The sequence below is a fragment of the Vicia villosa genome, linkage group LG3, assembly GCF_029867415.1.
Source record: "Vicia villosa cultivar HV-30 ecotype Madison, WI linkage group LG3, Vvil1.0, whole genome shotgun sequence".
In the NCBI taxonomy this organism is placed as follows: Eukaryota; Viridiplantae; Streptophyta; class Magnoliopsida; order Fabales; family Fabaceae; genus Vicia; species Vicia villosa.
Window position 1 is genome coordinate 213059054 of NC_081182.1, and position 26762 is coordinate 213085815.

Sequence of the window (26762 nt, forward strand, 5' to 3'; positions counted from 1 at the left end):
ATGGCGAAGAATCTGTGGAATTTGAGTGGTAAATCGGATAGTCTATGGATTCGATGGATCCATAGTTACTATACAAAACAGAAGGATATATTGGAGGTCCCTCTAAAGAAGTCTAGCTCTTGGATTTTGAAGAAACTTCTGAAAGTTAGAGATGAGATTAGTAGCTTGCAGGAGGGACAACAAATGCTAACAAAGGATAAATTTCACACGAAAGGCATGTATCTGGCTCTGCTTGAAGATGATCAAAATGTTGCTTGGAGAAGTATGATGTATGGTAGCCTTGCTAGACTAAAGGCAATTCACACCCTTTGGATGGCTTGCCATTCAAAACTTGCAACAAAACAAAGATTGATGAGATTTGGTCTGTGTAACAGTAATGAGTGTTGTTTTTGCAAGAAAATTGATACTCAAGAACATCTCTTGTCCAATGTTCGCAAATTCAGGCAGTTTGGCAGCAAATTCTGAGTTGGATTGGTGTTAATCATACCCCAAAGAAATAGAATGAAGAGTTGTCTTGGATTCTTGTTGTTTTTAATAAGAAAGGGTGGAAGAATAGAGTATTGAACGGGGCCTTCGGGCCGATTGGGCCGACCCTAAAAATATGTAGACATTTTATTTTTATAAAATTTGTTAACATTTACCTTACTAATTAAAATAAATTGAAGTAGTACTCGACAAAAAAAATTAGTAAAAATAATCGAAATAAATTAAAACATAAAAATCTAAAAAATAAAACAAGAAATTAACATGTGCCTCAAAGACACAAATTAATATTTATAAAAATATTTTTTTAAAACACGTATATTTAATGTGTTAAGATTTTAAATATAATTTTATTATATTTAATTATATTTAATTTTTTATGAAGAAAAATAAAGTAATTTGGTGGAAGTAGTTAATATGCATCCCAATTTTTTTAATTAAAATAGTTACTTTTCTTTAATTAGTGTCAAATTTTTCAAAAGCAACCTTAAATAACAAAGTGGGACCATGAATTTAATGCTTTAATTAATGCTAGTCCATTAATTAATATTTGATTTTGCTTCTAGAAAAAGAATATTCGTAATAACTTATTTTTTCTTTTTGAATGATATATCTCGTTCCGCCACATAGTTATTTTTTGAATCGAAGTTTTTGATGTTAATATAAAATTCAAAATTAATTAAACAGTGAAATCTCTATTAGGATTTAGGACCATAGTCAACTAGTAAGTGAAAATGATGGATTGATTGGATTAGAATATGAAGAAAAATGTTAGAAAAAATGAAGTTTATTTTGTTGACGAATTGGAAAAAGCCAAGTTGGTGAACAGAAATTATGTTTTCATTGTTGTTGCTTGTGTGACTTTGGAACTATAGTGGTAGAGATTAATATCCTTTTTTGTTCTTGAATATTGTTTGATCAAGCAAAAATTATACCACCGTCCAAATCAAGAATTTTGAATTCTTCCATCAATTTATTTATTTTGGATGAAGTAATTGAAAATTAAATAATTAAAATGATATAATTGAATTTTATTTATTTATTTTTTGATAGAATAGTTAAATTCATTGTTAATTTTTTTGAGTTATTTTTATAACTTTTGGGAAGAAGCGTGCTTAACTATAGACGGTTAGAAGAAAATCATAGGTATATATCATAAGGAAACAAAAGAGCTTGCCTCGACTATCACATATGCAAAAAAAGAAATTTTTTCACTAAACTCTAAACGGGAAAACTTGGTACAGATTGAAAGTAATTTGAAAAATAGTTCAAGTTTACTTAATGAAATGATGGAGTTTGAAGGGGTGGACAAAGATGTGAAGAGAACGGGCTTTAGAACAAGCACGAAAGAGATGGAGATTTCCCCAGAAAATGTTGTTCTTCCTGAAAAGAAGACAGAGGTTCTAAGATTGGACCACGTGTCACAGCATCGCGGTCAACATGTGTCACCTCATCACAGTTATAATAAGAATCTGATTTTGATATGTTACCATTGTGGTAAATATGGACAAACAAGACCTTATTGTTACAAATTACTGAAGATCAGGGAAGCCTAGACCAAGAAAAAGTGGAAACACAATGTTACCTCAACTGGCGAAATAGCTCTTATAACACACATAGGATCACAAGTAAATAATGATATTATAATAATGAGGGTGCTTAGCAAAGGTCTAAAGAAAAAACTGCTCATGCCACTGTTGACAATAGAGAAAAAGGAAGAATCAAGACCCTAAAGAAGTTGGTTAAGTTTGATCATAAGGAGATGCTACTAAGGAAAAAATCAACAACAAATGTGAACACCATAAACCTTCAAGGTGATCAAAGGAGAAATATGAACTTCCACAAATTCAGAGGTGTTTTCATGGGGTAAAGAAGCTCCTATGAAGAAGAACACACCTGAGGAAGACATCAGGGGTTTCCAACTTCTCTGGATTGATAAAGATGATATGTATGAAGATGAAAGACCAAACAAGATGTCAGAATAGATGGTCCAACGTCTGTCTCATAAGTCTTGAATCATTTATTAAAAATGATTTTAGACTTAAGCAAGAAGGTGTCATTGTAGAAAAGGCTGATGGTCAGGTTAGAGATCCTCCCAACTTTGAACAATCTGCTTTGGATAATATGCAACCCATATAAGATCAAGCTTGAGTAATATATTTCAAGCTCATGTTATAGTGTGGAGCTCTTAGCTCGACTTTATAGAGTCTGAGATTCGTCAATGTTGATCAGTTTATGGTTGTTAAGAGTCTCATATCAAACAATATATGGCTTGAACATGTACTTTAAAATGGGGACAATCCACACCCTACAAAGCCAGTTTTGTAGGGTTGAGTTAGGCTCAACCACATTTCTTAACATGGTATAAGAGCCTCGTTTAAGATCCTGTGGGTCACTTGCTATCAGATTTCTGCTATCAGGTCATCCATCATTTATTTCCACGTTTCAGTTGTCCAACCATGGACGTGAGGGGGTGTGTCTAGAGTCTCACATTAGATAATCTATGACATTAACATGTCCTTATAAGTGGATGAAATTTTCATCCTACAAACTAATTTTATAAGATTGAGTTAGGTTCAATCACATTTCTTAACAAAGGTTAATTAGCCTATTTTTGATTGCTCTCGAACATCCATGTGCATTCTGATAAATTACTACTAGATATATTAAAATTAGTTAAATGATGGTATAAAAGTTTGATAGTTTTTTTTATTGAATGATCATGTAATACACTATAAGTGCATGCATATTAAACTATTTAAAAGAAAGCATGCAAAATTTATTTATTTTGTTAAATAATAGACATAATTATACTATGGGTCATTTAAGTTATTTTATTATAATAAATTGGTCTCTTAAATTTTTTGGTAACAACTTAATCTTTTAAATTAACAAATATGTGTACAGTTAATCTTTTTATCCTTTTTTTTCTTCAGTTTTTGATTAAACCAATCACCCAAAATATATAAAGTTGTAACATAATACATATATTAATATTCTAAATACATAAAGTAGCATCCATAAAATATATAATCAGATCCTAATTCAAACAAAAAATAATTTAAAAAATCAAATTATTATAAAAATAACTTTAAATACCATCATGATATAATAAAATAATTTGAAAGACCCATGGTATAATTATGCTTAAAAAATATGTTAACATTTTATTTTATACGGTACAAAATTTGTTAACATTCACCATTGTTGTAATTAAAAAAATTGAACTAGTACTAGACAAAAAAAAAATTGTAGTAGCAATTGAAGTAAATTAAGACTTAAAAGAGTATGTCGTAAAAGAATGTTGTGATCAGGAAAAATGACAAGAAGAGAGTGGTTGTAAAATGTATGGAAGGTTGTCCCTTTTATATTAGGTTTAGCCTTAGGACAACGAACCAATTTTGCAATTCTGCAGTATATAAGAGAAAGATAAATGCATACAATTCTGCAGTATATAAATACAATGCTTATGTTCAATTCTGCACTGTTCTTAACTATACAATTATGTTACTATACAATTATGTTATAATGCAGTATGTATAGTTGCAATATGTATGTTATTAATATGTCTTTGTTATGTTATTCCAGGGTCTGGTCCCAGCAATTCTGGAAACAAGCCAATATGTTGAGCATAGAGTATGTGTTAAACACTTATATGGAAATTGGAGGAAGAAGTATCCTGGAATTCATATGAAAGAAGTGTTATGGAGGGCAGCTAGAGCCTCAACAAGACCGACATGGGAAAGAGTAATGAATCAAATGAAAGATCTTAATGCCAAGGCTTGGAAAGACATGATGGATGTACCTCCTGCATGTTGGAGTAGATCTCATTTCAAGACAGACTCACAGTGCGATTTACAAGTCAATAATATGTGCGAGGCTTTTAACCGAGCAATATTGGAGTATAGAGACAAGCCAATAATCACATTGCTTGAAGGAATTAAACATTACATAACAGTGAGAATTTCTACTCAAAAGGAGAAGTTATCCAGGTACACAAGTGCTATAAGTCCTAATATTCAAAAAGTACTGGAAAAAACAAAGCGGGAAGCAGAACGGTGGAGTGAAACTTGGCATTCGGATGATGACTTTGCTATATTTGGGGTTTCAAACAGTATTGAGACATATATTGTAAACTTGCTGCAGAAGACATGTGCTTGTAGGAGGTGGGATTTAACCGGAATACCGTGTTGTCATGCTATCGCGTGCATATGGTTTAACAAAAAGGACCCCAAAGATTATGTTTCATCATTCTACAGGTATCACCTTCTCATTTTAACCGAAACACAATGTTGTCATGTTATCGACATATTATGTTAACTTACGAATTCATCGTTTTGTTTGTGTATAGGAGGTCTACGGTGATGGCTACTTATAGCTATATCATTATGCCAACCAATGGTCCACAACTATGGTCGACAAATGTTACTCAACCAATCAACCCTCCCGTCATGAGAAGATCTATTGGTAGGCCAAAGAAGAATCGTAACAAGTCAAATGATGAGCCGAGAAATAGAAACATATTACCTATAAGTCTTCAAACTGTCAAGTGCAAGAAATGTGGGAGTTTTGGACATAACAAACGAACGTGTAAAGGTAAGAGAGTTGCAGAGAGAGCAATTCCTAAGGGTGGAAACAAAAAGACAAAAAATGGAAACAAAGGGGTTGCACAAACAGTTATAGACGGAGGATCGCAAGCGCCAAATCCAACCCAAGAATAGATTTTAAGTTACGCTATTTAGTTTAGGTTTTGTTTTGGCACACTGTTATATTTTTGGTCTGTATTATTCTGGTGTGGCCTGTTTTGTGACAAGTTATGCTTTTGGGACCGGCCTTTGTACCATTCTGGAACACTGTTATGTAATGGTCATGTTTTATATGGCAAAGTTATATTACTGCTTTTGTACCATTCTGTAATGGTCATTTTCTATATACTGCTATGTGCCAAGTTTCTCTCTAAGACACGACTGATTTGGCCACTTAATGAATTTGCTACTTAATGAATTTGCAAAGTAATATTAAGGTAGCATTATGATTTGGCCAAGTTTCTACATACTGCAACATGAAATTTATCTTTGCCCAAGTTAAAGATCCATGATAGACACCAAGAATTTCTTAGTTTTTTTCCTTAAACTTGCAATAGCTATTCTATACAAATACTGTTAAATACTGTTAAAGATCCATAATAGTTATTCTATATAAATACTTGCAATAGCATTTCTTAGTTTTTTTTCCTTATTCCTTAGAAGGTTACGGATCTGCATAGGAAAGATAAAAGGTTACGGATATATTTCACAGATATACTTGCAATAGCCTTGGATTGTTAGATTCACAGAGAACAGATATATTTCATTTTCTATATACTGCTATGGAACTAAATAACTAAAGGCTGTAATTTCAAGGTACTGCAACAAATAAGTTCAGCCAAATTAATAACTTAATTAATAACTTAATCCAACTTTCAGTAATCTGGAAAAAAGATTACATAGCACAATTACATTCATCACTAACACAACTAATAATACAAACACAAGTACACTAATCACTTTAATACAACTAGTGCAAAGACAACTAACATTACAAACACAAGTACCAAACCCAGAAAATAACCCATGAATTTTATCTTCTTCAACGACTCTTCATTTTTTGTCTCCATCTTCGAAAGCTCATCATTTTTCCTTGTGTCACTCATTAAATTCACAAGTTCATCATTCTTGTCTTTCAAAGATCTAATCACATCCTTTGCACAATTGCTCATTTCTTCATCAAACCATTCAAAATGATTACATCCTTTTTTCCTCATCATCCTGAAATTGCCACAACCATAAAACCTCATTCCCGGATTCGCATAACTCCAAGAAGTCATCAATGGTGACTCAAGGTCACACCAACACCTATTCACTCTTCTTCTTGAACTAGACAAAGTTGTTGAAGCATAAGAGAACCGTGAATCTGACATTATTGGAGAAAAGAGATGAATATGTGTAGAAGAATAATAGAATCGAATTAGGTCACATTTAGGGAAGAACACGTCTCTAGGTTATATTTGGGGAAGAATAATTCTCTGCAAAATAAACGTTAGGTTATAGTTTTAAAGTCATTCTTTTTATTATATATAATAAACTATATTTAATTTAAGTTAAACATAAAAAAATAACAATAATAATGACCTGGTAAAATGTATGTATGACTAATAAGTGACACGTCATCAAAGACAACGCCACCTCACTAAAAAATGGTCCTAAATTTGATGGAGGACTAAAATCCAAAACAAAGTATAAAAGAGGGACTAAAATCTAGGTTTATAAAATGGGAGGATCAAAATTCAAAAAAAGGTAAAATAGGGGGACCAAAGTTGCTATTAAGCCAGAATAATAAAATAATTTGGTGTATGTAGTTACTATTACTTTTCAATTTTTATTTATTAAAGGACAATGCTATCCAGTGCCCCGGGGGCACTGGTTAAGGGACATTAAATGCTTTATAGGTCCATTAATATTTTCCTTTTTAGAATACATAGATTATTAATAGGGATAATTAAAATTAAACCGTTGCAATTTGAAAACAAAGTCATTAATAACACTTTTCATTCCGTTAAAACTACTGCAACTACAACTTTTCATTCCGTCAACAGCTTTTCATTCCGCCATTCTACTATTCATAGCATTGCTTCTTGTTGTTGAAGTATTATTTCATAGCATTGCTTCTTGTTGTTGAAGTATTATTTCAAAACTACAGGTACATGATTTTAATCTATAATATTTCAATTTTTATTTTTATTATATAATTTCTTGCTATAGTTATTTCTTTGACTAGACTATAATTTTATTTTTAGAATTATGTTTTTTTTGTGTTACTCTTCAACATTAACAATAGAATTTTATAATTTATTTTTATAGTATTATTTTTATTTGTAGATAAAAAAACAATGGATATTGTTATTAGAAGAAATTTTAATTTGAATGAGAGTCCAACTGATGATATTTCTTTAGAAAATGGTTATTCAGAAATAGTTGTTGATCATTTTGATCATAATATCATGGAGAAAGACATGTTAGAAGTTGAAAAAATTGGAACTTTTGAGAGTCAAAATCCTATATTTTCAAGTCCGAATATTGTTATAAATAGTTTTTTAGAAGAAGTTGATGAAGATGAAGTTTGTGATGAGACAAATATGGTTCCTTTTATTGGTCAAATATTTCTTACTGAAGAAGAAGCATTTGCTTTTTACAAGAGATATGCATATCATCACGGGTTCTCAATTCGAAAAGGTCGGTTCATAAAACAAAAGGATGGAATTATTAGTCGGCGTGATTTTTTTTGTCATCGTGAAGGTAGAGTTTCCTCGAAAGACATAGAACCATCAAAAGAACAGAGAAAAAGAGAATCAGCAAAGTGTGAATGTAAAGCTCATTTACGAATTAAACTACAAAAGTCTCAAGATATATTTCCAAGTGAGTGGCGAGTTACAACATTTGTTGTTGAACACAATCATGGTTTACTAACTCAATCAGAGGTGCGTTTTTTACCTTCTTATCGAACTATCTCTGAAAATGATTACAATCGCATTTTCTTATTAAAAGAAGGTGGGCTTTCTGTTAGACAAATAATGCGTATCTTAGAGTTAGAGAAAAATGTGAAGCATGGATATCTTCCATTTATTGAAAAGGACGTTCGCAATCTTTTTTTGAAAGCCAATAAAAAAGTTGAAGGAAGTGATGCTGTGGATCTTCTAAATTATTGTGAGAATGCAAAAAAGAGTTGCTCAAAGTTTCAATATTCTTATACACTTGATGAAGAAAAAAGGCTAGAACATATTTTTTGGTCCTCTGCTTCTTGCTTTGATTGGTACAAAAAATATGGTGATGTTGTTGTATTTGATACTACATACAAGGTAAATTCTTATGAAATGCCGTTTGGAATTTTTGTGGGTATGAATAACCATGGAAAGACTATACTTTTTGGATGTGCACTTTTACGGAATGAAACAATGTCTGCATTTCGTTGGTTAATGAAGGTAATTATTTATTGAAGATTATTAATTTGATTATTTAATCCCTTTTATTTAATTTGTTTATTTGATCATTTTTATAGACTTTTATAAATTTGATGAAGAAGTCACCGAGGACTATATTAACCGACCAAGATCCATGGATGAAAGAAGCAATCTCGAAAGAAATGTCATCAACAAAGCATAGTTTCTGTATATGGCATATAACTTTCAAGTTTAGTTCTTGGTTTAATGCTATACTTCGAGACAAATATGCAAAATGGTGTTCTGATTTTTATGTATTGTATAAATTGGAGACATGTGAAGAATTTGAGTATCAATGGCCAAAAGTTGTTTCTAAGTATAACTTGCAGACAAATAAACATGTGAAAGGATTGTATGAGATTAGAAAGTATTGGGCACTCGCTTATCTTCGTGAATATTTCTTTGGTGGAATGACAACCACTGGAAGATCAGAGAGTATTAACGCATTCATTAAGAGATTCATCAATTCCCACACAAGTTTAACTGACTTTGCAAAGCAGGTGTGAGATGTTTTTAACTATATTAATACTAATTGTTTCTGAATTATTGTATAAAAAAATTATAAATTATTTTCAGGTTGATATAGCAATTGATGATATTAAGCAAAAAGAAGAGCTTGATATAATGTTAGAAAAGTGCAAAGGGTCAAATATGAAGTTGATGTCACCATTACAAGAGCAAGCTCAAAGTGTTCTCACACGTTTTTCTTTTCAGAAGTTTCAAGATGAGTTTGAAAGATCCATCCAATACTCAATTCTTCATGAGAATGGTAATGTGTTAGTGTTGCAATACTATAAAGATGATAATAGTAAGAAACATCAAGTATTTTGGGATGGTAAAATAGCTATATGTAGTTGCAAACTATTTGAATTTTGGGGGATATTGTGTCGCCACATTCTTAGTGTTTTTCTTCATAAAGATTGTCATAGAATCCCTAATGACTACTTGTTGTCACGATGGCGGCTTCAAGAATCACATGCAGATGATGAAGTAGTTGATTATCAAATAATGGATTGTAATAATGAAGCTGGTTCACAACAAGTTATTCATTGTCCCCCAATTTCCAAAACAAAAGGCCGTCCTAAACGAAGACGAATTAAAGGTGGAAAAGAGTTATCTCATAACATGAATGCTTGTGGATTATGCAAAGGCGAAGGACATAACATTGTTACATGTCCCCTAAAAGAAAAAAAGAAGACAAACAAAAAAAAGAAAAATTGTGAAGATGCCAATTTAAATCCAATTCTTCTTTCAAAAGTTTAGGTACAAATATATTATTAAATTTATTAAATTAAATTTCTAATTAAAATGATTTTTTGCTTACATTTTTTTCTTCTTCTAACAGGAATATGCTCATGAAGTTGATGAACAAGTATAATGGAGACTCATTCATATGTTTAAGTTTTTTTTTCTTCATATTTTGGATTTTATCAAAATATTTAAATTTTTGTATTAATACTTAAATTAAATATGAATTTTTATTTGAGTTTTTTAATTATTATTTTATTTTTATGCTATATTTTATTGTTTAACTTTTTTAAAGTTTATTTTGTTAAAAAAACGTGTAGTTTGACACTTTAAATAATGGATATAGTAAAATAATGGATATAGTAAAAGAGACAACAAATAAATTTATTCCTATGATTTAATAATGCATTTAATTATGGATACTTAGTTAATTTAACATTTAATTTTTTGTTTTCTCAAAAAAATAAGTAGAATAAATGACTATTTAATGTTCCTTATCCAATGCCCCCGGGGCATTGGTTAGCAGCACCCTTTATTAAATTAGTAGTTACTTTTCTTTAATTAGTGTCAATTTTTTCAAAGTTGTGTTAAATAACAAAGTGGGCCCATGAGTTTAATGCTTTAAATGCTAATCTATTAATTAATATTTGATTTGCTTCTAGAAAAAGAATATTTGTAATAAGCTGTTTTTTTTGAGAGATAGACGATACTTCATCGGTTTATAACATGTGGTTTTACAATATAGGTGTCTTTTTTCTTATTTTATAAATTTTATATTATATGTTATTTTAGAATACTAATGTGATATTTATTAGTTTTTTTTACTAATTTATTTTTATCTATTGTATTTTCATCATGTAAGTTACTCAATTATATATTATTAATAAGGATATTTGAGTAATGACATTCGATTTATCATTTAAATCAACACAATTAATTATTATCATAAAAAAATATGAAAATTTCAAAGAAAATACCTATTGTAAGATGGAAGGAATACTTCTTGAATCGATTTTTCTGATATTAATATAAATTTCACAATTAAGTATTTAATAAAATCTCTATTTTTTAGATGATGTGATAATAATCACTAGAAATTATGACATATAATATTAGGGTTTGAACATAGTCGTCTCAAATTTTGAGATTATGTGTAAATTAGCTTGAGTTTAACCATTGTAAAATAAAAAGAGGTTCTAGTTATCATGATTTTTGTTGTGAGAAATAATTGTGAGATTCTTTATAGCCAAAATGTAATTATAATTTTTTTTAACCATGTACAATAACCCGTCTTACACACCCTAAATTAAAAACAGTCTTGGATTCGAATATTAATAACGAACGTAATAATATTGATTTTTATCAATTGAACTAGAATTGGAAGAAATCTCTATATTAGGATCATAGTTTACTTTGATGGATTGATTGACTTAGAATATGAAGAAAACTAAGTTTACTTTGTTGACATGGGGCGTCCCAACCCGTTTTGAGGCCTAAAGTAAATTTTAAAGTGAGGTTTTTAAAATGTATTTCAAAATATTAATTTTGTGGTTGTTAAGAGTTGAACTAAATACCAATAGGAAAAGAGGCCTATATATTAACCAATCAACTACAATAACATATGTAATTCAAATGTTATTATATCTAAATAAAAAAATTTTGAGGCCTTTTTTAAGTCCAAACTTGTGAGGCCTAAAGCCCTAGCTTTAGCAGCTTGGCCCTTGGGCAAAAGGCCATGTTGGTGAACAGAAATTGTGTATACATTGCTTGCCTGAATATTGTTCGATCAAACCAACAATTATACCACCGTCCACAATTTTTTTTACCTAATCATAATTCAAGAACATTAATTCTTCCATTAGTTTTTCAATTTTTTGAATTTTTAAAGATAGATAAATAAATCATTTATATCAATTATAATAGTGTGTTTAAATGAAGTAATTAATAATTTAAAAAAATGTAAAATTTTCAACAATTTAAATGATTGAATTGAAATCTACTATTTTTTTTGCTTGGACATGATATTAAGTTATTCATTGTTAATTTTTTTAAATCTTTTTAATAGATTTTAGGTTAAATTTAAATTTTGGAAAATAGAGCTTAATTTACAATTTTTTAAAATTTAAAGAAACTGATATGTAAAATTTTAAAATTAATAAGGATTAATTTTCATTTTTGTTTTAAATATTTTGAGGATGAATTTGATTTTTATAAAAGAACGAGTAGCAACTTGCAAATTTTAAAATTTAATCATAACCAATTTGTTATTCAAATTAAATAGAATGAGAAATTAATTCCAAATTCTTTATTTTAAGGTGTCATTTGATATTTCTTAAATTCAATTAAAATAAAATATTTCATGTTCTGAGCTTTTCACAAATCTCAAAATGAAAGATTTAATGAGAAAGGAAAGTAGTAAAGTATGAAAAATAATTAGACCTTTGTTTTTTCGAAAGTAAAAAATTCTTTTTTTTTAGAAGTTTTGTTGACCGTTCAGATTAATCTGTCGCCTGGTCGCGATCCACACTTTCTATTGAGAACCATTCTCACGAGTTTAGATGCATGTCAGGGCGTTTAGATGGAAAAGAAGAAGAAAAAAAATCGTCTAGGTATATTTTTTTTAAAGATCTTTCAGTTTTGCCGGAGAATGAAGATGAATGATTGTTTGAAAGTAAATGAATAGTTAGAGTCTAATTCCGAAAAATACATGCAAAATATATTTTCTCTCAATTGGATAATCCAACCGAAGAAATGTATAATTTTAAATATAAAAAAGACAAAAAATATTTTTTTAAGCAAATAATTAATATTACCTTTCGATTGAGTAATCCAATATATCAAGGAGAATAAATACATCAAAATAAATAAAAGGCAGCAATTTTAAAAAAAAAATAATAGATAAATTTTAAATAATAGATGAATTAAATAGATATATTGTAAAATATAAAAATAAAAATTGCAAAACCTCATATTCAAAGCATGGTTCATGAGTCATATATCCTCTCGATTGGTATAAACTGAAATAATATGTGATACTATGTTTTTTAATTTTTGTGGAAGTGATTGTACGTTGGATATGTTGATTACAATTTTTGTTATGAAATATAGTATTTTTAAGAGTGTGTGTGTGGTGACAATATCATTTAAATGAACAAATTTTCCATAATAAGAAATTTCGATAGGAAAATATATCTTAAATTTTTGAGCCTGAGTGTAATTTGACAAGACATTTTTGTAAGATAACATTTTTGTCTTTCATGAAGTAATTTGAACAAAGGAGAAGCACATTGCCAATCACAATAAAATTTTGAACAAATAACTACTTGGTATGCTTCTAGAAAAAGAATATTTGTGCTGTTTTTCTTCATGAAGGGTATATCCTTGTTCAATGATTCAGTGAATGTCAACTTGCAATGGAAAGTGATGTGAAAATTAGTTGAATTAAAAAGATGGTGCGAAAAACGTTAGAAAAAGCCAACTAGATTGAGATTACGTTTACATATTGCCCTTGCTTGCGTGGCTATGGAATCAACGACTTCTTATTTTAATTTTTTGATCATAAAAAATAATCTAGTGGCAGAGATTAAGTTTCAAGCTAATATAGGATAATTGTTGAGAATAATTCAAGTGTGAATTAGAGTCTCACGTCAAATAGAAAATGTGATGACTTAAACATATATAAATGGGAGAACCCACTCATCTATCACCTTAAAGTTTTAGGTGGACAAGTGGTGCGTCTCTCACAAAAATGTATATTCCTACACTATGTATCAATGCTCCCTACTATAAAAACTCCCTCCAACATGTAGTATCAGAGCATTTGATTTGAAAAAGGTACCGACTAACTTGTATCGAAATGCTCAAAAAGATATACATATTATAAATAGCCAAAATCCAACAAATTCATAACATATTATTATAATCTTATAATATTTCTCAAATATTATAACTATCTTATAATATCTTCTAGAATATTATAAATATATATCTTACAATATTTTTTTATATTAATTTATATATCTCCAAATTAATATATAATATTCTAATATTAATGAATGAATCAATGAACCGCACCCGATACCCGTAATTAGCTCGAACCAGATTATTTTTCGATTTTCTAATTTCTGACAATTTCAAAATATATTTTCTTTCTATTCATCAACAAAAGGTTTTAAGGCATACTTCAACAATCTCTACCTTGACTTTAAACCGTGTTGATACCAATTTAACCATCAACAACATTGCTGCTCTCTACCAAGTTGAAACTCTAATCAATAATCTTGATCAAATTCAAACAACCCTTGAATCTTGATCTTACCACTTGCATCTACTTGTTTCCAATTACCTTTTTCTTCTTATGTAATTTAACAAGCCTACAAGTATGATTTTTCAACCACCCTTGACTCCACCTATTTTCAAATGCCTCCCTGAAGGTTTTTCTTCTTTTGTTTTGCAATCCTTCAGCCACATTAAAAACATAATATCCAAGGCTAGCATAACCCTCCTTTTGAGATGCTACAATAACCCTCCTTACCTTATCATGAGTCAAATGATAATCAGAGATCTATGTAACTGTTCCCTCACTACTACTAGTATCCATAGTAGTAAACTCCACCTCAAACTGAGTTTTCTCCATTATAGTTTCTACTAGGTTTCTCCCTTGATTTTCACTATTCTCCCTCTGAAGAATGTCTGTACCAACCAAATAAGTTGTTTTAACCCCATCTTTTCCCCAAAAACTCAATAACAACTCAGCGGTAACATGCATTTTTATCCCTTGATTTCTACAAAATTCATTATACTCTTTTTAAACTTTCTTAAGACATTCATAACGCCTTAAACCAAAATCCCATAGTTCTTCCTTGTCATGAAAGCCTCCACTAGTTAATGATGAATGAATAACAACATTTGAACATTCTAAAATATATATACCACATATTTTAGACCCTTTAGCAATAATCAATTCATCACATGAAATCTTCAACACTCCATGTTCAACTCTATTGCAATAGCCTAGATCATCAAACATACTTATAGATAATAAATTGCGCTTGAGTTTTGAAACATACCTCACATAGTGAATAAGAAGTTCACAATCATCAAACATTTTAAGTTTGACCGTACCAATACCATGAACCTTACAAGCCTTATTATCACCAAGGCGAACAACTTCACCTTGCACCATCTTCAAAGTTTCAAAGTATTCTATTCTTGAACACATGCGATAAAAGCAACCTGAGTCAATGAACCAACTATCTTCAATTTCCAAACTCGATACTACTAGTACATTGGCATCCTCATAACTTTCCTCACCCAAGGCAACAACAACTTGAACAGAATCTTCATTGCCCTTTATCTCAAGACATTCCCTTTTAAAGTGACCGATTTTCTGATAATTAAAACATTTTACCTTTGACTTGTCAGACCTCTTTGATTTGGACATCCCTTTACGCTCACATCCTCCTCTTGACATATTTAAGCCTTCACCACTATCTTCAATCTTCAAATCTTTCAACTTTGAAAATTCTTTGGATTTCACCGCTGTCTGGACTTCATCCAAAGTAATAGTACCTTCCTTACCTTAAAGAAGTGCATCCTTAAAGTGCTCAAAGGATTTGGGTAATGAACTCAACAAGAGCAAAGTCTTGTCCTCATCATCAATCTTCACTTCCATATTCTTAAGATCATCGATAATCTTGTGAAATTTTGTAAGCTGTTCAACTATGGATTTGTACTCCACCATTCGGAATGAATAGAGTTGTTGTTTCAGACACAACCTGTGAGCCAAAGACTTAGTCATATACAATGATTCAAGTTTTTCCCACATATATAGCAACCGCACTTTGCTCCCTAGGGACTTCTTTTAGAATTTTATCCCCGAGGCACAAATGTGAGGTAACGACGGTACAAGTGTGAGGTGGAGCATTGTGGACCCACACTTGAGGGAGAGTGTTGAGAATAATTCAAGTGTGAGTTAGAGTCCCACATTGGATAAAAAATATGGTGACTTAAATATATATATATATAGGGGACGTATCAAATGAGAACTTTGGCTATAATGAGAACTGAGAACTTTTAATAATAACCGTACGATTTAAAATCAATGACTCAGATTTTACTTAAATTTTAAGAGACAGTAATTAATAGATAGATTCTGATTTAAATACAAATCACATTAAAGCAAATCTGAGCATTGATTTTAAATCATACGGTTATTATTAAAAGTTCTCATTTGATACGTCCCCATATATATATATATATATATATATATATATATAGGGGATGTATCACTCTCTTTTGAACACTCTCTTAAGCACTCACTTTCTTATTGGTTGATACATGTATGGGCCTCTCACTTTGAAAATAGGTCCCACATAAAGTAATAGGATCCACACATATTTCAACCAATAAGAGAGGAAGTGTTTGAGAGAGTGTTCGAAAGAGAGTGTTGCTAGCATTTCTCTTTAAATAAGAGATAAGAGGATTCAATGCTAATCATTGGATTAATCAAGAAAGAGAATTAAATTATTTATTAAAATATTAATATAATTATTATTTCTCTCTCTTGATTAATCCAATGGTTAGAATTAAATCCTCTTATCTCCTATTTAAAAACCCTCCTACTTGATACATTCCCTATATATATATATATATATATATATATATATATATATATATATATATATATATATATATATATATATATATATATATATATATATATATATATATATATATATATATAAATAAAAGTGGGAGAACCCACTCACTTATTACCTTAAGGTTTTAGGTGGACAAGTAGTGTGTCTCTCACAAAGATATATATTCCTACACTATGTATCAATGCTCCCTATTATAAAAATTCCCTAAACAATTAATATTTTTTTTTTTTGTTGTTATTATTAAATCAAACAAGCAAGACAACTTATATTACTTGTAAGGAAATATATCTAAATGATGCATGTACAAGACTTTTGATTGAGAAGAGGTAGTCACTTATAGATTTTTCATCTACATGGGAACGAGATGTGTTAGTATATATCTTAGGGCTTCAATGGCAACCCACAATGTTCTAGTTGTTTCATTATAGGAAAAAGATAAACTATTTTCTTAGTCACGGATGAGAGAAGATGGTTGATGATGAGTTGGTCAATGGTAAATCAATTTGTATATTTTGAATTTGGGTTTGACACATTATCACTAATAATATTGGAAGTTTGTATATTTTGAATTTGGGTTTGACACATTATCATTAATAATTGTGGAAGTTTGAGATATTATCATGGTAATCAAAATTCAAACCACGATTGGTCGTTCAGCTGAGAATTGGAACCCTAACTAGTTTATTTGAATCTGAAAACCGACATTTAAAAGAAGGAAATTTCTTTCCCTACCTCCCTCTTTTTTAGATCACCTCCGATGAAAAACCCAAAATACCCTCACTTCGGAAATGCATTTTCGAAACGCTTTTTTTTTTTCAAAATTTGTCTTATTTCGGAAATGCACTTCCGAAAACACGAAAAAAAGGTGTTTTCGAAGATGCATTTCCGAAAACACCCCTTTTTTGGGTTTTCGGAGATGCATTTCCGAAAACACCTTTTTTTTGGAGGGGGTGTCTTCGGAGATGCATATCCGAAATATTCCAAGACCAAATTGGTCTTGGAATGTTTTTTTTGGATATACACTTCCGAAAGAATTCAATAATTATTAAAAAATTAAAATCAAGGTGAATCAAAACAATTAATAGGTATAAAATCAAGGTGAATCAATAAAATGAAGGTTAATCAGTAAAATCAAGGTGAATCAAAATTTCCTATACAATTTTAAAGTTAAAAATAATTTTTAACTTATATAAATATATAATATATAAATATATAATAATTAATATATAAATATATAAATATATAATAATTAATATATAAATATATAAATATATAATAATTATTATAAATTAAAACACTCATTTTTTTAATTTTTATAATTATTATATAAATATATAAATATATTTATAATTAATATATAATAATTATTATATAAATATATAAATATATAATAATTTTTATAAATATATAATAATTATTATAATTATTATATAAATATATAAATTAAAACACTCATTTTTTTTATAAATATATAACAATTATTATAAATATATAAATAAAAAATTATAACCTATTTTATAAGTGAAATTATTTTAATTTTTTTAATTAAAATTATTTTAAATTTTAAAATATGAATCAGGATAGAAATATATAATAGCTATTATTCATAACTCATAAATTATATCAAAATATATAATTATTATTATTCATTACTCATAAATTATATCAAATTTATGATATGTGAATTAATTAATATCCTAAAAATTAATTTTTGAAATTTTTTAAGATTTTTTTTTGTTGTTTCGGAAATGCATCTCCGAATTAGTCAAAATCCCAATTTTTGGGATTTTTTCAGAAATGCACTTCCGAAGTCTGGAAAAATTTAGAAAAAAAATATTTCGGAAATGCATTTCCGAAGCAGGGTAAAAAGGGGTTTTCGCTGGGGTGACCCCCATAGGGAGGTGGGTAAAGAAAAAATCTAAAAGAATCAAGATTTATATATAAGAAAGTCATTTGAAAAATCAAAAAAACATAAATTTAGACAACTTTTTATGTCATTTTACATTTATAAGTTAATTGAACCGCTAATTTTACCAAACACTTCAATGAGCTTATAAGCTATCAGTCTCAACCATCCGGTATAAGCTATAAGTCATCAGTCATCAGCCATCAGTCATAAGCTATAAGCTATCAGCTAGCTTATCAGTCAACCGCTATTTTTACCAAACAGACCCTTAATTTCCTTCTTCCTTTTCGAAGTACTTTAGTACACAATAATATAAAGAAACTAAATAAAAAAGTTAAAGTAAAAACTATTCTCGATTTACTTTGTAGTTTTCTATTATTTGATGAATGAAAGTGAATTTTATATAATAATATAAAATATCCAATAAATTATTGATTTATTATTATTATATTAAAATAAAAGACTTGGACTTACCAAATATATTGTCTCAGTTTTGAAATTTTACTTATTATCGTATAAAAAAAATTAAAATTAATTACTTTAGAGTAAAGTGCATTTCTTGAACACAAAATAAGGAGGTTTGAGATATTTTAAATACTTTCGTGTTATTTTATTTATTAATATTTAAGTATTTTAAAATAAATATTTAAAAATATAAAAAACTATAAAAATGAAATAAAATATCAAAAGTTAATTATTATGAAATTATTAGTAAAAAAAATTTATATTTTTTCAAAAATATTATTATTCTTGTGTATTATTATTTTTATACATAAACAAAAGTTATTTATTTATTTTTTATAAACAGTTTAACTGGAATCCAATCATCCACTTTTGATTATCTTGGATAATATAGTTGCATCAATAAATATGCCCATGTTTTGGACGGCATATAGAAGAGTGGTGACTTGACTTCCAAGTCCGGTGGTTGGTTAGATACAATTTAAAGGTGACGGCAACATTAAGAAGGAGACATTGTTTGGATGGGGTTATGGTAGTTGTGTTGGCTAAATCAGACATCGAACCAACGAGACGAAAAATCAAATTACACCATTTATATATAGTTTAACCGATTAAACCGACTAATTTCAGTATAGTTTTTAAAGCATCATGTTATATAACATATACAATCATCCATTTAAACGATAACTTTTTCCGCGAAAAGCAACTCCATCACCCTGATTCTGCTGCTCAGGAGAAGAAGCAGCAGCATTGTCACTTGTTTCATGAGAAGTGGTTCTTGTTGTTGTTTGAGTTCCTCCAAGACGATTGCTTCTTCCTTTAAACACAATTCCAGCTGAAGGATTAGATTCCACTGGTGCATTCATTTGAGTACCTTCTCCCCAATATGCCACTACTTTGTGACTAGTTTACATAAGTTAAGGACTATAAAAATGTATCTATATATTAATTAACTTATTGTTATGAACTTTATCACTCGAGTATATGCCATGTACAAGTCCGCAAATTCTAACTTAACTGACAGAAGCCGATACTGTTAGGTTGGCCGCAATTACCAGGGTTCGAATCTTACTGTTCACGGTTATTACCATTTCGTCTACAGACAAAAAAAAATCATGTACAAAATTTGATTTAAAAGAAAAGGATACACTAAGAGAGGAGTGTTGAACTTGAACTTTCCACCAGCAAGTGGATGAAGAACGGTTAAGAAGTAATATAAGTGTCCTGCAACCATTCCTAGAATGTCTGGCTTTAAAGGGTTTCCAAATATCAAATCAAGAGCTAGCATAGCCCATGGAAGGTAAAAACCCTATACATAACAAAATCAACTTAAGGAGAGAGTCTTAAAACATAACAAGTGTGATTGAGAAATTGATCTATAAAGCACAGACACCTCGAATACGATACCGACACTGACACAACGACATAAGTAATAATTTGAAAAAAATGAAAAGATAAAAAACAATCACAAGAGTTGGTATTGGTGTCTGACACAGAAACGCATACACATTTTTTTCAGAGTCAGAGGTGTTGGTGCTACAGAGAAATTTAGATACCTTCAATGATACCAAACCATAAATGTTGATTCTTGCATTTGGAAATTCACGGCTCCAAACATAGACAATCATGAAAACTAAAGAAACTCCCATGAATGGAGACCATAAATATGGCACAGCACTCATCACCTATGAGAACAGAATGAAACTAAATAATAGGAACATAAAAAAAATCAACAAATGAAAAAAGTTACTATATAAAAACTGTATTTATTGAAACATATACCAGAAGTGAGAGTGCACCAAATATCAACATCCAAACATAATCTGCAGTTCTCTTATCAAATGGCCCTCTTTCCAATGAAACACCATATTTTGCTCTGTAAAATTCAATATTCAAACCATTGTTATTATTGTAATTTATATTGTAGTATTTGAATAAGCTTAGTAATAATGTAAGGCAGATGCAATATTGCTAATGAGATAGCCTCTACACTTCTATCTAGGGTGTAACTTGCAGTCGCGTTAAGATTTTCGTGATTTTGGTCGGTACAGATATCACGACCCTGGTTGTGTTGTCGTGGTGTGAATTAACCACAATTTATTCTTTAACAAATAAAACAGTGATAACGGTATCGATATCTGCCGAAACGGTTTTGTAACGGCCGTTTTCGCAGTTGCATACAGTTTTTTTAAAACCTTGATCCCATCATACCACAATTTTGACCACATTAGTTGAATTCTTCTCCCAAAAATTAAAATTTTATAATTTCACATCCTAATCTTCCTGTAATGAAATGAAAAATCTTAATTTAACGCTCTCTCAAGCGTCTATTTCTAGCATCTCTCGATCAAGACTCAATTTTATACATTTATCATATATTTAATATATTCTAAATTATTAATAATAAATAATAAGTATAAGAAGAAATAAACGGATATTAATGTTTCCATTATCGATCCGTCAAACTCAGCACATATTCATATTAATCTGCACACGTACGATAGATTATGTTGTCATACCTAATATTATACGCATCGCAACAGTCACAATGACCAAATTGCAACTGCAATTCAAAATCATGGTCGCAGAAGTAAACAATTTGATTAAGGGTATAACAAAATATTAAGTGTTCTTTGTTTTGCACTTTACTTCTTTTATCTTTTGTTATCGGTTGTTCTAACAAATGGTGTAATTTATGATCATAAGAATGAGATGTACAAGTCAGAGAATCTATTTACATCATTATGAGACGAGCTGCAAATGGAAATGAAAATGGTCCAAGAAAGAAGAAATTTGTGATAACCCTCCAAACCTGTAACAAATATAAACAAACAAACAAAGAAAAATTAAAACGATATAGATCCTTGGTTAAGAATCAGGGCCGTCTACGAGGACGTGTTAGACAAGGCAGGCTACCTACTCTACTGCATAGGGATCAAAATTTATTAATATTAAAACGTAATTAAATATGATATGATCTCAAAAAATATTATGACCGTTAAAACAATGACCTATGAATCACGGACACCTCGAATACGACTCCGACACCAAACAACGACATCAGTAATAATTTGAAAAAAATGAATAAATTAAACGTATTCACAGGTGTCAGTCTAGGTGTCTGACAAGATACTGATATGTCTTTTTTCAGAGGTATCGGTGCTGCGACTAACCTACACATAGATTCTAAAAATTTGAGACGGCTATGTTAAGGATGATGAATATTTTTGGATTATACAAACCTGAAAGCGTTTAAACACTAGTCCATAAAAAAGTGCTATGTTCCATGGATCATAAAGATTGAGATAATATGCAGCTGTTGTCATCAAACATGCTACTCCATAGGCCTTGCTCACAGGTGGTAGAGACCGGTAGTACTCTGCAGGTGTAGACATTATTGAATGAAATGAGTGTTAGAACATGATATGAAGAACTAGATATGAAGATTTGTTTAAATATGCACTTCATAGTGGTGATTATGGAAGAAGAGATTATTATGCATTTAAAAGTCTAAGTCTAACCCCAAATGATACTCCAATGTGTTTTTTCTTGCTTGGCAACATTTGAGTTGACTTGTTGACTTTGAAATAATCTTTGTATAGACTAGTCTTTGCCATTACTCTTTCTACGCCAATTAGTTGAGTTGTCATTCCTTAATAAGATTGTGACAAGCAATAAATATATTTTAGGCTCATTGAATTTTATAAACTTTGTTAATAGAAAGCCAAGAAAAAAACGTCAAAGGTTTTGTAAAATGTAGGATTTTTTTTTAGCCTTAAGCAGGTAGCTTAGGATGTGGAAGCCAACATATGGAAATGACTTTATATTATATATTAGAAGATACTTTTTTCACACACAACTTAGCTTAGCTTAAATAGAAGATACTTTTTTCACACACAACTTAGCTTAGCTTAAATGGCTGAGAAACAGCCATTTGGAGATTTAGTTTAGAGATACTTCTCTGTATGCATAAAAGGTTAATTTGGAGATGTATCTCCTTAATATCTCATAGATTACTATTTAGAGAGTCTTTCGGAGACGTATCTCCAGAGTATTCTTTGTCAGTTCAATATAAATATTACATAGATAATTGTTAACCTTAACATAAATTTAACATTACATGTCATTACAAACGGGTGATTCAGGACATTGCAATATCCTTATAATATCTTTAGTTGATCTTGTAATCGTCGCATCCACTTCAATTGGACCATTTGTTGAGTAACGATAAAAGGTTTGCCACATAATCTTTAAATCATCATCCGTCTTCAGTTCAAGCATGATGAATTATATCTTCCCTTCGTTGTCAATCGAGGGTGAACGGTATTCGAGCTTAACAACTCTTTAATTTTCAAGATATTGCAGGAGAGTATTCTGTCTAAATATCATATCGACGAGAAGTATGTCCTCCGAGACCCTAAATTGAAGTGGAAGATTTGTGCCATTGAAATACACAAGTATAATATGATGATATGTATTCATTCTGGTTTATGGAAAGAAAATGAAATAAGGGACTCAATTTATAGAAGTTGTAGATCAATTAGGACCTTACAAACCTTATCATACTATTAGTGCAGTGCTTCGATCAATGATTATTACTTGTGATATGTTTTCTTTGTCCTTCAACATAGTCTTGTACATTTCAAAAGCCCATTTAACATTGTCCTCTTTTTCGGATTCCAAAATTGAAAAACCAAATGAAAAATTCATCTTCATAGAAGTAACACCAACACTTTTTAACAGTGAAAGTCTATACTTGTTTGTTTTGTAAGTTGAATCAATTATGAGCCGGTGGGAAATGTGTTCAATAAATTGATGGGATTGGGATGACTCCAAAATATATCTTGAACGGTGACTTTATCCTCACAAACTATGTACTTAGAAACATAGTTGTCATCTTCCAAAAGCTTCAATAGTTGTTGCATCTCAGATCTTAGTCCTCTTACTGCCTTGTTGTTTTAAGCACGCACATTGTATATTTTCTTGATATTCGAAACATTTAGAGGTCTTTTCCGTTTCAAATATGCAAGAAGGTTTTTCGGCGCCACCATGTTTAATGTCATGTCTAAAACAAGTTCCCTTTTCTTCAGAAGAAGGCGACATACAATGGGATGACCAACTAGCTTATTAGTAAAGGCATGATTAAGTATACCATAAATCACATTAAATTTCTACGTGTCATCTGTCATACATCTGTCATACAATATACGTGCAAGTTAAATAGACACTCACATTTTCTTGATTCAGTGTCATCTCGTTTTAAGTTCCTAATTTGTGGTTGGTACATGTCACTTCTTTCGCATGTCATTGTTACAAATGCTTGTATTTTATACGAACCATTGTTAGATCTTTTGATTACAACCCCAAACCCCAATTTTCCGGCCTCTATACGGACCCATTATAACATATATTCACGAACAATAAATGCTTCTTTATTTGTAAATTGTGCACAGACATCTACCTCAACAACAATCGGTCAAGTACCCATTTTAACATCATCATTCACTTCATCCGGTTTAACATCTTGCTTCACTTCGACCGGTTTGATATCCACACTCACAATAGATTTGGAAAACATATTCAAGTATATATAATACCACCAATAACAGAAAAATAACTTTAAAACTCAAACTATCAGGATCATTCGAAGATGCATATCCGAACTACACCAAACGTCGTTGAGATGCATATCCGAATTCCACGTTCATATTTTCAGTCCAAAAAATACATTAATACAAGGAATGAAGGATGAAATGAATAAATTTTACCTGTAATTCAAACTTTTTTCTCCCTTTAATTTTAAATTATTATATGCAAATTTAATTTTAAGTTATGCAAGAATATATGTTTATCTTAAAACTTGACTCCAAGAGAGTTTGAACCCATGACATTTGCAATTACCTGAAATAACCATTTCATTTGTTATATTACAACAAAAATACATATTATTTTTTAATATTTAATAAATTATTAAATAATTATTTAATTTAATTGAAACTTCAAATAATTTATATATGGTTGAAATATTAAAATTTGAAATAATCATTTAATAATATAATTATTTAATAAATTAAATAATCAAAATAATAAATAGTTAAAATATTTAACAAAACAATTATTTAATAGATTAAATAGTTGAAATATTAATAGTTCAAATAATAAATAGTTGAAATAATATAAATTAAATATTTAATACTTACTAGAATATATAACCATTAATAGTTAAAATATTAAATAATTTATTAAATATTAATAGTTGAAGTATTAAATAATTTATTAAATATTGATATTTGAAATATTCAATAGTTGAAATATTTAATAGACTAGACATTTAATAAATTATATATTTTAAATATTAATAGTTGATATATTAATAGCTGAAATATAAAATAGTTGAAATAATATAAAATAATTATTTAATATATAATGGTTGAAATATTTAATAAATTTTTTAATAATATTAATATTATGAAAATAAAAATAAAACTCAAATATAAAATGAAATAATTATAAAATAGTAAGTAATGATATCAAATAAAAATTAGTTTATTATATAATATTTCAAAAAAAAATTAAATAATTAGTCTCTTAAATATTTTAAATATTTAATTTTTTGACAATAAGTAATTTATTTAGTTTATTTAATAATTTATTTCAACCATTTAAATAAATATTAGGCTAAATTACATTTTTGGTCCCCCTATTTCGGCTAACTCATGAAATCAGTCCCCCTATGTATTTTTTAAACACTTTTGGTCCCCCATATCCATTTTTCATTTAAAAAACACTGCTGTGTACTATTTTTTAAGATATGTAGCATACTTTTATTGACCTGAAATGAGAAATATTAATTATTGACGATATGTTCTTCCTTTAATCATCTTCTCTAAACGTCTTCGTTTTCTTTTAGCTTGTTCGTTCATCTCTCTCATTCTCTAAAAAACGCTCTCTACATTCTCTCTCGTTCTAAAAGTATGCCACGAATACATAAAATTGAAAAATCAACATTTTTTGGACAAAAAATGGATACGGAGGACCAAAATTGTTTAAAAAAATAAATAGGGGGACTTATTTCGTGAATTGATCAAAATAGGAGGACAAAAACTGTAATTTAGCCTAAATATTAATATTAATAATTATTTCAACCATTTTAATAAATATTAATAGTTTATTTCAACTATTTAATATTTCAACCAAAATATACATGATAGTATGACATTCCCAATCAAGTAATATTTGGTATTTATATATGTTTTCCTCACAAGTTCCTCACCTAACTTGTTAAATAAACCATATGCGAAGGTTTCACGTTGTAACCGTATGTTTGATCATCATATGGTGGGGTTAACTGGACTCAACGGGAAAAGTATAATCGAATTAAATCATAGAAAATCCACTATATTATATTTCTCTGTGTTAGCTTTCCAACGCATATGACCGCGTCCAAAACGGAGTTACAGAACTCATTTTATAACAAAAACGGAGAAGCAATCGATTGTCATAAAGGTATAATCGGTTGTCTAAAACTTCCTCAAATCTCTGTCAAACGTGAAAACTGAAAATCTGGATAAGACAAACGATTGTACTTCTGTGACAATTGGTTGTCATGTATAAAAACTCAGAAAATCTTCAAACATTCATGAAGACAATCGATTGATTCATCACTGCAATTGATTGTCACTGCAATTTTCCCCAAAAATATCACTTCTAAACACATCCCCTTCCAACCTTAACCATCCTAAACAATTCCAAATCATAGACTAACACAAATTCATATGATCATGAGCCACAACTTCAAGAAACAAGAACATAACAAAACAATTAACATCAACTTAACATATAGTAAGATTTCACACCAAAACCTAATTCCAAAATCATAATTTTCCCATCCAAAACTAGGTCTAACTAGGAACCCACCTCTAAATGATGAAGATGATGGAGAAATTGAGATGAAGTTGGTGATGAT

General features: G+C 29.4%; 4 protein-coding genes across 4 annotated transcripts; 2 read left to right on the forward strand and 2 right to left on the reverse strand.

Annotated features, from left to right (window-relative positions):
* Positions 1 to 5204, forward strand: LOC131659882 (uncharacterized). Its single transcript, XM_058929003.1, has 4 exons — positions 1 to 294; positions 1728 to 1883; positions 4072 to 4742; positions 4835 to 5204. Exons 1-4 carry the CDS (start codon positions 1 to 3, stop codon positions 5202 to 5204), a joined length of 1491 nt encoding a protein of 496 aa, XP_058784986.1.
* An 821-nt stretch (positions 5205 to 6025) lies between these two features.
* On the reverse strand, positions 6026 to 6442 carry LOC131659883 (uncharacterized protein At4g04775-like). The gene has a single exon (XM_058929004.1). It carries the CDS (start codon positions 6440 to 6442, stop codon positions 6026 to 6028), a length of 417 nt encoding a protein of 138 aa, XP_058784987.1.
* Positions 6443 to 7411: 969 nt separating this feature from the next.
* LOC131659884 (protein FAR1-RELATED SEQUENCE 11-like) lies at positions 7412 to 9781 on the forward strand. Its single transcript, XM_058929005.1, has 3 exons — positions 7412 to 8500; positions 8602 to 9018; positions 9095 to 9781. The coding sequence occupies exons 1-3, from the start codon at positions 7412 to 7414 to the stop codon at positions 9779 to 9781; spliced, it is 2193 nt and encodes a 730-aa protein (XP_058784988.1).
* Positions 9782 to 19105: 9324 nt separating this feature from the next.
* LOC131657317 (derlin-1.2-like) lies at positions 19106 to 22252 on the reverse strand. The gene is made up of 6 exons (XM_058926729.1): positions 22039 to 22252; positions 21535 to 21608; positions 20579 to 20672; positions 20353 to 20481; positions 19945 to 20105; positions 19106 to 19699 (listed from the first exon to the last, which is right to left on the reverse strand). Exons 1-6 carry the CDS (start codon positions 22189 to 22191, stop codon positions 19465 to 19467), a joined length of 846 nt encoding a protein of 281 aa, XP_058782712.1. The 5' UTR covers positions 22192 to 22252; the 3' UTR covers positions 19106 to 19464.
* Between the last annotated feature and the right edge of the window lie 4510 nt (positions 22253 to 26762).